The sequence below is a fragment of the Lactuca sativa genome, chromosome 9 (assembly GCF_002870075.4).
Source record: "Lactuca sativa cultivar Salinas chromosome 9, Lsat_Salinas_v11, whole genome shotgun sequence".
NCBI classification, from domain to species: Eukaryota; Viridiplantae; Streptophyta; class Magnoliopsida; order Asterales; family Asteraceae; genus Lactuca; species Lactuca sativa.
Genome location: NC_056631.2, coordinates 10,838,528 through 10,849,781, shown reverse-complemented (window position 1 = coordinate 10,849,781; position 11,254 = coordinate 10,838,528). Strand labels below are relative to the sequence as shown.

Below are 11,254 nucleotides of genomic sequence, written 5' to 3'. Positions count from 1 at the left end.
GATAGACAATGTATTCTTTAATGGACATCGAGAAATGAGAGATTTTCCCCTAAACGCTATAGTTATGTTGTTTTATATTTTGTGCTCCTTTATAGATCGGATTTTAAAGATGGTGTGTATGTGTGTGTGTGTGGGAGGAGGAGGGGGAGGGAGTGGAAGGACAATGGGTGGTGGTCGTAACAACTAAACTGATTTTGTAAACAAAATGCATACATATAAAAACTTTGACATTTGAAGCAACTAAAAAATTAATGAAACGTGCCTCTTATTTTAAAAAATTTTGTAATGGTGAATAGTTTTTTACAAACACTTAGTTTGTTTTTATAAATTGTCATAATCCACAAAAGTGCAACGAAAAAAGAAACATGTAATACTAAAATATAAATATTGTGTGGTAAATTATGAACTATTAGTATATAAAAGTTAATGGAAGCAAACTAATATGTTATCAAATTAAAGAAAGCAAACTAATATGTTATCAAAAAATACATTGGAAAAAAAAAACTAATGTGTTATCAAATTTGCATCCATACACCTACTCACACAACCATTTGTATCCATTGATTTTTCAAAAGAACATCTATATGATAAAAACAATAGATTTATCATTTATATGATATTAGGTGTGAAACCCGTGTATCACACGAGTTGATTTAAAAAAAGATTAAACATTAAAGTGTAAACAGAAAATATTTTTTAATGTACAACTTTAAAATAAAGAAGATACATATTTATTGCAATTTAATATCATATATATCATATTTAATACTTTACATATATAAGTATATGACTTTAATTTTAAAAATTGAAACAAACCAAAAATTGACAAGTGGATAATATTTATTTTAAAAATACCACAAAATGACAAATGTCAAAATTCATGAAAGATTGACATGTGACAAAAAAACTTTCATTTATTAAGGAGGATGATTACAAACCTAATTAAAATCAAGCACAGTATAAAAATATTTACCATAATATGATTACAATCCTAATTAAAATCAAGTCCAATATAAAAATATGTATAATAGATAAGTTACTTATGATTGTGATAATATTATTTGTATAGTTCCGACATCTTTTAAACATGGTATTACTTTAACATATGACATGTTAAAATATATTGTTAATGAATAATTATAAACCTAATTAAAATCAAGCCACGGATAACAATTATACTACTATACAAAAAAAACATTCAAATAATAATTAAATTTAACATTATATGCTTAATCAAGTATTTTATTGAAAAAAAAAAACAATTGGCAACTCTCAAACAAGTTTTACAACAATTTGCAAATAGGTGATGGTGCTAAAATTATTTAAAACAAGTGCATTATCATCCATCAAACTAAAACATGTATTTAAATTTCAGGATATCTATTACAATACTCTAATTTACAATAAGGTGCAGTAATGATATCAGCAGCGTTGAAAATTCTTCTTTTCTTCGTAAAATTCTTACTTTCTTAGCAAAATGAAGAGCCATTTGCTCATAATCTATCTTTTCACAAGATCAAGATCACTAATTAACTGAAAACCCTCGACACCTTTTCACAAGACCAATAATTGACTCAAAACCTCCCCATATGAGCTACCTCAACAATTCACTTACAAATCAAAGGCTAATTTAGACATTTCATAAATAGTCAAACAGTCAACAATAAGCACACATTGAAAAATTAAAAAAACCTCCACCATCATGTGATAAAATATTGAAGACCCAGAAATGCAGCCTTATGCAGCCTCCATTAATGGATGCAGAGTTCAAAAATGACAAAATGTCCCATTTTCTGTTAACAAAAATTCTTAAATGCTCTATAAAAAATTATAAATTGCATAATTATGATACTTTTGTTGTTAACATGAGAATACATAGCTGATTGACCTCTTGAAACCTAACTATACATAAACCAAACTCCAATCAATTTGAGTTTTCATTCCAAACCAAGTAGCAATCATTGTGACAGTGGCGAGTTTTAGATAGAGACATAGAGGGAAAGTATAAACATGGGGGATCTACATGCATGATATATCTATTTATTCTTTTAGTGATCTAAATCTCTAATAATATGTTGATCATTCTAGAGCCAATGGTAAAAGAATTGTATCTCTATAGATTAGCACTTTAAAAATGTTATTTTTTAGTTATATGCCAATAAGGAAAGAAATATGCATTTTAAAACAATTAAAGCAATAAATCATGAAAAAGAGCATCTCAATTTTGTTAATACTTATAGTCGAGGATACTTGTCATCAAATCCAGCAATAAGGAGTCAACATCATATGGTCATACAACACCACAAGAAAAAGGCAAATATATCGAACTGAATTAAGTATTTAAATCAATTTTGTTAAATCAGTAACAGATGAAAGTTTTTTATGTGAAGTAATGAAAGTTTTAGGGCAGTTTACAAAAATCTACTTACCTTGACTGGGTCAATTCTTGCATAACAGTAGCAGTTTCCATTACAATTTTACAAGTTGTGTAACCAGGATTGGTTCCGGCAAATATCAGTGTCAAAACCTTTAAGTAACTTAACATAGCCAATGAACTGTAGCTCAAAGGAATGCAGAAAATAGCAACCTTCTTTGTATATATATGATAATGCTTAGCTTGCTTCCGATTCTTTATAACCAAAACTCGAGAATTAGGCCCTCCAATAGAGAAAATTGCAACGTACTCTTTATTTTGTGTTGGATCTAATGGTAAATAGAGATACTTATATTGATTTTGTGAAACATATCTATATACCACACCAATGTCAAGAGTCAATATATCAATCTTTTGATGTGATTTTAGTAAAAGAAAAAGTAAAAGAAATTGGATTTGAGAATAGAAGATTTAACCCTCTTGATATGATTTTAGTAAAAGAAATAGTAAGAAAATTTGTACTCACAATGTTCCAATAACCAAAATGGACCATAATTTCTTTTCTTGTTGCTCTGATATATCATTGGCAGCTGTAAACAAAGTGGTCTTTCTTTTCTTGTAGTTTCCCATAAAAAAACAAAGGGTCGCATTTGACAGTTACCTTTTAAAGTGGTCTGAATCCTCCTCATAATGGCTCCTCTATTGCAGGTTTTCATCAAAAAAAAATCTGAAAATAAAAAAGCATTCATATTTAAAACCCTAGATTACAATCACACTGAAAAACTACCAGATGTGTGTGTGTGAGAGAGAGAGAGAGAAAGAGAAAGAGAGAGAGAGAGAGAGAGAGAGAGAGAGAGAGAGAGAGAGAGAGAGAAAGAAAGTAATCAAGAAAACAAATTGTTAATCAAACCTAATAAAGGAGTCTTGTAAATGTTCTAGGAGATGAGGAGATTAGAGTCGTTGGACTGATTTCAAGGTTTTTTTGTTATATATATCACCTCTCGATTTTTAACTTTTTTCTCGGAGGAGTTCGACCTTTTCCAGAAAGGGGATAGCCAACTCGCCAAACCAGAAAATCAAGAGCATACCTGTGTAATTAGTCATCTTACTGTATATGTGTAGACCAAGTGTCGATTCTCTGCCACCAGATCGTGATTGTGATGGTAAATGGCCGAGCGGGTGATGGCTTGCTATGATCTTTGATGAAGGAGTTTGAAGATTGTGGTAGCCAGGGTTTGTCATTGCATCGATGGTGAAGGAGAATGATCCGATGGTAGAGGTATTTAGGGTACCAAAGATTGAAGAGCACCGAGATGATATATAACGTGGATGAGGAAGGGTGCAACAATGTAGCAACATATTCGATTGGTGTTGATCGATTCAATTGGCTGAAATTGAGAAATAGTGGTTTCAATTTTCAATTTTGATTGATTTACCTTTTGACCGGATATGCATACAGTTGTTGTAAATGTTGCTTTAAGGGGTGTACCTCTTAAAATTTAGCAAAACATGCTAAATGTTTTTATATATATATATATATATATATATATATATATATATATATATATATATATATATATATATATACACTTAAGTTAATTTTTGCTGATAAAATTCAGTAATTTCTAGTAAACAAAATTATAAATTATATTTATATACAATATAAAATATTTTTTTTTAAAAAGTCATTTTGTCACCCAATGATATAATTAAATACAGAGTCAGTGTTCTTGGTGAATGTATTAATGATACAACAGTCAACAGGGGTTTATTTTCTAGTCATAATTTTTTCCTAGACATTAAAACCACCATGAAAATCCCGTGTATATATTAACTTCATCCATGTTTCAGTATCGTAAAAAAACATTTAGTTTTTTTAGAACGTAGTAAATATATATTTAGTTGGCTGGGGTTATATATTTTGATTTCTGATATGAAGTTGTAACAATAAAAATAATTAGCGAAATGATCGATACTTTTTAATATTAACGGAAATGATAAATTTGTTAAATGGCCATCAATTTTGGTATTTCTTGTGAATTTAATTTGTTAAATGACCACTAATTTTGTTCATTATTATGATTACAGCTTGTAATAAATAATATTTTTTTATGTACGGAGAATGTAAAAATCAATTCTTGTATAATTTCTAACTACTAAATGATTACTATAATTCTGATTTTAAAAATGGAGTCAAGCAATCTTAAAGAAAAAAGTAATAACGCCACCATTACTTAAATCTCACCGGATTAACACCATCAAAGTGATTATTGATAATCAATTGTGATAGACACGTCAAAAACAAAATGTTCTGACATTCGAATCCTAAAAGCCTGAGATCCGGGTCGTTATAAAACAAAATCCGAATCGCACACATCAATGTTTATTATGATTTTTAAGAAATGTTTGTCAAACCTAGCTGATAGTTGATAATTGCAAATTAAAAACTAAAAACCATAATTTTTATTTATATAAAAATATTTGATAAAAATAGCTGTTTGCTTTTAAAATTATAAAATACATCAAACTCAAAAGTTCAAAAGTTAAAAGATTCAAAAAAACATCTTAATAGAAAGTGTATTATAATACTTTTGTTTAAAATAAAAGTTAGTAGTATAGATAAAGAAAACAAAAGTAAACATTCAATAGGAACCAATTAGGTTTCCTTCTCTCCGTTCATTTCCAATCGTTTAAAGATCTATATACACATCAATTTGAATTATCAAAGATAAGCAAAGAAAACGTTAAGAAATAATAGCATAAGAACATGACAGCTAATACATGATTTTCTTCACTCCTCCTCAAGATGGAATGTGAAGATCAGGAACGCCCATCTTGTCAAGTAACAGAGGAAACCGGTCAGTGCCAAGAGGTTTGGTGAACATGTATGTAAGTTTATCATTGGTGCGTATCTCAGCTAATCCTTGGTGTGTATCTCAGCTGGCAAAATTTCACCACATTCCATGCGTTCACGAACAAAGAAGCAATCAATTTCAACATGTTTGGTACGCTCGTGGAAAACTTGATTATTGGCAATATGGCAAGTAGCTTGGTTTTCACAATAAAGCTTCAGCTGGAGAGCGTGACACTACAAACTGTTTCTTTGTCTTCCTAGAAATAGGAGCACCACCGAGCGTGATAAAATAACCAGTTTTAGAACGCCTCATAAAGGGGCATCCCAACCAATCCGATTCACAATATCCAGTCAACGTTACACTAGCTGGAAGGAAGATGCCTTGACCATGTGTGGCCTTTAGATTGCATAAGACACGGAGAGCTGCATTCCAATGCATAAGTCGAGGAGAGGAGACAAATTGGCTTAGTGTGTTGACCGCGAATGTGATGTTGGGTCGAGTAACCTATAAATAAAGAAGTCGCCCAATGAGTCGCCTATACTTTCCTGCATCAACCGAAGGAGACTCATCCTCAACGGTGAGACGAATATTTTGCTCCATTGGAAAAGAGCTAGGCCTGCAACCTTCTAAACAACTATCAGCAAGTATATCTGAAGTATATTTCCTTTGACTAAGAAGAATTCCATCTGGTGTTCAAGTTACTTCAATACCAAGGAAGTACTTCAACAGTCCCAAATCTTTGATGCTAAATTGGCCATCGAGAAAGTATTGACCTTCTCTATTTGTTGAGTATTATTTCCCAAAAGTATGACATCATCCACATAAATGAAGGCAAAAATAAAGATGTCGTTTTGCTTAAAAACAAAAAGTGAGTGATCAACCCTTGAATGTTGAAATCCATTGTGACGGAGAGCTTTGGTAAACTTATTGTACCAGTTCCTCAAAGCTTGACGCTGACCATACAATGACTTTCTGAGGCAACATACCCTCGTATCTCCTTTTTTTGCTAACCCTTGTGGTATCTTCATATACACTTCTTCATATAAATCCACGTGCAAAAAGGCATTATTTATGTCGAGTTGATAGATAGTCAAACATTTTTGAACAGCAACAGCTAACATGGTTCTCACAGTGACAAGCTTGGCTATAGGTGCAAACGTCTCATGAAAGTCTATACCTTCAACTTGAGTGAACCCTTTCGCGACCAGCCTTGCTTTGTGGCGCTCGACTTCACCAGATGGCTTGTATTTGATTTTATAGACCCACTTTGAATCAATTGACTTCTTTTCCGGGAGGTAAGTTTGTCAAGATCCATGTGTTATTGTTCTTACGAGCTTGGATTTCCCTTTTCATGGCATCTCTCCAACATTGATGTTTGACTACTTGAAAATAATGCTTGGGATCATCTAGTGAAGAGATGGCTGCCAAAAAAACTTTATGTGAGTTAGTAAATTTTTTATAAGAAATGAAATGTGACAACGGATGTATCGTCAAAGAAACTGCAATGCCATTGGAATGATGTAACGTTCGCGTTTCTCGCTAGACAATTAATAAGATGATATAATAAATTAGGGTCAACAAGTGTAACACATTCTATATAGTAAAAGAAAATTTTGTGAAGACTATGTATTCTATGTGTAACTATTTGTAGTATACGTGCTTATAAAGAAATAATAAAATAAGAATAAAATACACGTCTAAATAGAATAATAATAATAACGAATATCCTTAATGATAGTTGAAGTAGTTGTGACAATGATTTCGAAGATATAAGAAACGCTTAAATCGGACTTATAACGAAGGAGTTATGATACGTTGAAGTTTTGCGTTCAACTCGATACGACCACGGATATCGTAAATAGTGACTCGAAGAGATAGCTTTTTAGCCTTAGTGATCTAATCCAAAGTCGTAGTAGTCATTAAACCGAGAGCGTGCATATATAGAAGTCTAAATCTGACTTCATTGGAGGAAGTTACGATTTTTATACGATTCAGCGTAGCAGTATACAGCTCAGAAATCGAATTTTAGATCGATCGATTTTTAGCCAAAATAATCTAAACGAGAGTTGAAGATCTCGTTGATAGATGTTCAACAATATAAAGACAGTCAAAAACGGACGTCGGATGACAAAGTTATGCATTTTACACGGACTTTAACAGTTTAAGCATGTGTGAAATAAACTAAGTAAAAACTAGCCGACAAAGTCTAAATGAAAGTTGTAGATATCATCGATAGCTACATGTGGATATAAAGTACATCAAAAACAGAGCTCGTATGAAAAAGTTATGCAATTTTGAAATTATGAAAATTCATCACACACATGTGCGCGATGTGCATACCTTCTAGAAGGGGGCGACATGGCTCTAACCAAAACTGGACATGTGTCGGCCAACGGGTGGATCGAAGTGTGTGATGCACATTGGAGAAATTTTTCCTATAAATACATGCTCGCCTCCTGGTCATTCCTCACCCCTCCACACCATTCTTTCTTGATGTTCTTCGATTATTAGCCATTTTCCCCTAAAGTTTCTAGTGTGTCGGAGAAGTAGGAAGAGATAGAGTGCTTTTCTTGTCGCATATTGGTTAGGATTCACTTCAATTCATACGCCCTCAGAGCGCTTTCTTTCCCGAATCTTTCTTGGAGATCATCCCAATTCTGCTAAGCTATCGTTGCATACTTTACACTGTCTCTGATCTCCTTTTCCATGGCGCTGGTGATCTACCCTTTTACGATTGCATAGCCATGCTCTATATTCTAGATGATCTTCTATAGGTTTTGGGATGCAGGGACGGACGCATGATTTCGTAGTATGTGTTGTCGGTGACACATTTTATAGTAGAAAATAGAAAAAAAAAATCGAAAATTTTGCACTGCGAACAGACATGGTAGGTATTGCCGGTGCCACTATGGGCACCTATACAAAACCGCCACTATTGGGATGGTTCCGTCGATGAAACCAGCCTTATTTTTGGCAATGAGAAAATCGTTCATCTCTCTTGATCAATCCGCATAGTTATTGTCGTTCAAACTGTCATTCACATGCATCTGACGAGAATAATCAATTAGATGAACATAGTAAGGAGAATCGGGATTAGAGGAAGGATTTTTGGCTTTATGATTGTCGTTGCCTCCAACGTCATCAAGTTCGGCCATCGTTGCACTTGAATGATGAACTCAGCCGATTAGAGAAATCGCTCTGATACCATAAAGAAAACAAAAGTAAACATTCAATAGGAACCAATTAGGTTTCCTTCTCTCTCCGTTCATTCCAATCGTTTAAAGATCTATATATACATCAATTTGAATTATCAAAGATAAGCTAAGAAAACGTTAAGAGATAAGAGGATAAAAACATCATAGCTAATACATGATTTTCTTCAACATATTTTAATTTGAAAATTTTATTGAAAGTTAAAGTACAAATTCTAAAAGCCCGATGACAAATTCTTAATTTATATCACTTAAGACAAAGGAAATGATGAATTTGTTAAATTCACATTGTTTTCTTGCATTTGGTAGATTATGATTAGGTTTACAATTAGGTGAAATGCACACGCACGAAACAATGTATTTTACGTTATTATTGTGTTTTTAAGATAACCTTCTAGCTATTTGCTAGTCTTTGCTTCATTTATATATTCCTTCGCCATTTTAATAAAAAAAAATATATAATATATTCTTTATACAAAATAACAATATATTTAATAAATATTCATTTATATATTCCTTCGCCATTTTAATAAAAAAATATATAATATATTCTTTATACAAAATAACAATATATTTAATAAATATTCATTTACTTTTGTATTAGTCAGTCATTTAACATAATACTAATAATAGTATCTATTTTGTATCGAAAATCACATTAATTAATTAACATGTGAATAAGCTCAACACTATCATTAGTGTGCATTTAACACTATCTCTTAGCAGCTTATTTAATTAGCATAATATAAGTTGCAACTAATTGCAAAAACTGAAAAGAACTTATTCATTTACAGAATATGATTAATGCAAAACATAAAAATGATTGTATCTCGTGACTCGTATCCACCCTAAACTAAGATGGAAAACAACTAAGATTTCTACCTCAAAAACATCATAATTAATTATACCTTAAGGAATTCAAAGCTTCCTTTGCCAAAAATTTACCAAAAAGACATTTGGAGGGCCATGGCCAGTCCATATGAAACTAATAATATAGTATTAATTAAGAAGGCTTTCATTTTCATGGATCGTGGCCAAGCCGAAGCTCCAAATCCAGTTCGTCTTCTTCATTTCCACCTCCATTAATGGTCCTTTTTGGATTTTGATCATGTGACCTGTAGCCAAACTGTAGGCGTAAGCTTGATGGACTAGTGATCACTCCATGAACATCTTGATGATTATTGTTTCCGTGGTTTATAGGTCGCACGTGAGTACTTGATGTGGATGAAAAACATGGAAGATCACTAGGAGTTGAGAAAACCGGCTGATAGAATCTAGGGACTACATGGCAAGTACTAGGGTCTCGATGTAGCTTACTATTATTACTCAGATCATTGTTAGGGCTACCCTTAGCAGCTCTGTCTTTCCTGTGGATGTTCATGTGTCCACCCAAAGCCTGTGCTGTGGTGAACCCGCGCTTGCAGAATATGCATTCGTACAATCTCAATCTCTCTCCTGACACCACGTGATCTTGCTCTTGATGATCAGCTTCATCTTCATGATCATCCATAGTGATGATGGAGTCCATTGATGATATATGTATCGCTTCCAACTTACATCTACTTTTTAATCAAGTAAAAATAGCAGAAGATGCCTTATATATATATATATAGGGATGGAGAAACTGAGATGAGACAAGAGCTTAATTAATTAGTAGTATTTTTAACAAGATTTATCCTTCTAATTAAGCCGGCTGTAGCTAGACTTTGTATTTGTGTATAAAGTTTTTCAATTAGTTAATGGCCACTCTGACATCTTTGTCGCGTGTGTATATATAATGTTAATATCAAATAATCAAACTAGAACTTAAAAATTAGAAGAATCTTTTAACTTTTTTATCCGTTTCAATCAAAACATCACAAATTAATGTGCATGCATATTTGCAAGCATCCACAACATTCTTGAAAAATAACAACAGAAGTCCGTAATGTTTTGTAGCTGTGTTTCTTTTAATTAGTCTACAAAGAAAATAAGAATTTTCTGTTCAGTGGTGATTGTAATAAAAAAGAGGCGGAAAGGTTTTTATGTTCATCGATCCATCATCCATGTCAAGGAAAAAAAAAACAATTTAATGATTGAACGTTGAATCAACTTTTAAGGGAGTTGTTGGTTTTTTTTGTTTCTCTTGTGTTTGTACTTATCATTTGATGTTAACAAGAGATGTACTTATCATTTAATGTTAAACAGGAGATGGACTTTAATATAGAAAAAAAAAATACATTTTCGTCCTTAAGTTCAGCTGCAATTTTGTTTTTGTCCCTAAAGAGATTCCCTCGCAACTTTAGTCCTTATTCCAAGTAAATTACATGTTTTACACTTTAACGGACTTTTTCTTTACAATTATTTATTTATGAGCAAATAAAAAAGATGACCCTATGGTTTTCTCTAGGGGTGAGCATTTGGACCTATGGACCGGATCGGACCTGGACCTAGACCTTTTTTGGACCCTGGGCCGGTTTTCGGTTCTAGGATTTGATCAAAACCGGTCCGTTTTTTTTTTATCGGTTACGGGTAAAAACCGGTTTTGGACATGATTTAAACTTTTGTATTATGTGAAATTTTTTAAACGACCATATCTCATTCGTTTTAAGTTTGATTGACATGCGATTTTTTCCAAAGTGTAGTTTACAGTTTGTAAATGATTCCAGACTATAATTTTATTGTTTTTGGTATTATATTCAATGAATTACAATCCTCCAAAGTTGAGATATGAAGACTAAAGTATTTCAACTTTTCAGAACAAATTTAAACTTTTGTATTCTGTGAAATTTTTTAAACAAACAAATCTCATTCGTTTTAAGTCGAATTGACAT

General features: G+C 32.2%; 1 protein-coding gene and 1 long non-coding RNA gene across 2 annotated transcripts; both read right to left on the bottom strand.

The window, feature by feature from the left end:
• Window positions 1-1,336: 1,336 nt before the first annotated feature.
• On the bottom strand, window positions 1,337-3,835 carry LOC122196197 (uncharacterized). The gene is made up of 2 exons (XR_006187506.1): window positions 3,285-3,835; window positions 1,337-3,101 (listed from the first exon to the last, which is right to left on the bottom strand). It is a non-coding gene; the product is annotated as an uncharacterized LOC122196197 (long non-coding RNA).
• A 5,407-nt stretch (window positions 3,836-9,242) lies between these two features.
• LOC111881319 (transcriptional regulator SUPERMAN) lies at window positions 9,243-10,042 on the bottom strand. The gene has a single exon (XM_023877730.3). It carries the CDS (start codon window positions 9,967-9,969, stop codon window positions 9,463-9,465), a length of 507 nt encoding a protein of 168 aa, XP_023733498.1. The 5' UTR covers window positions 9,970-10,042; the 3' UTR covers window positions 9,243-9,462.
• Between the last annotated feature and the right edge of the window lie 1,212 nt (window positions 10,043-11,254).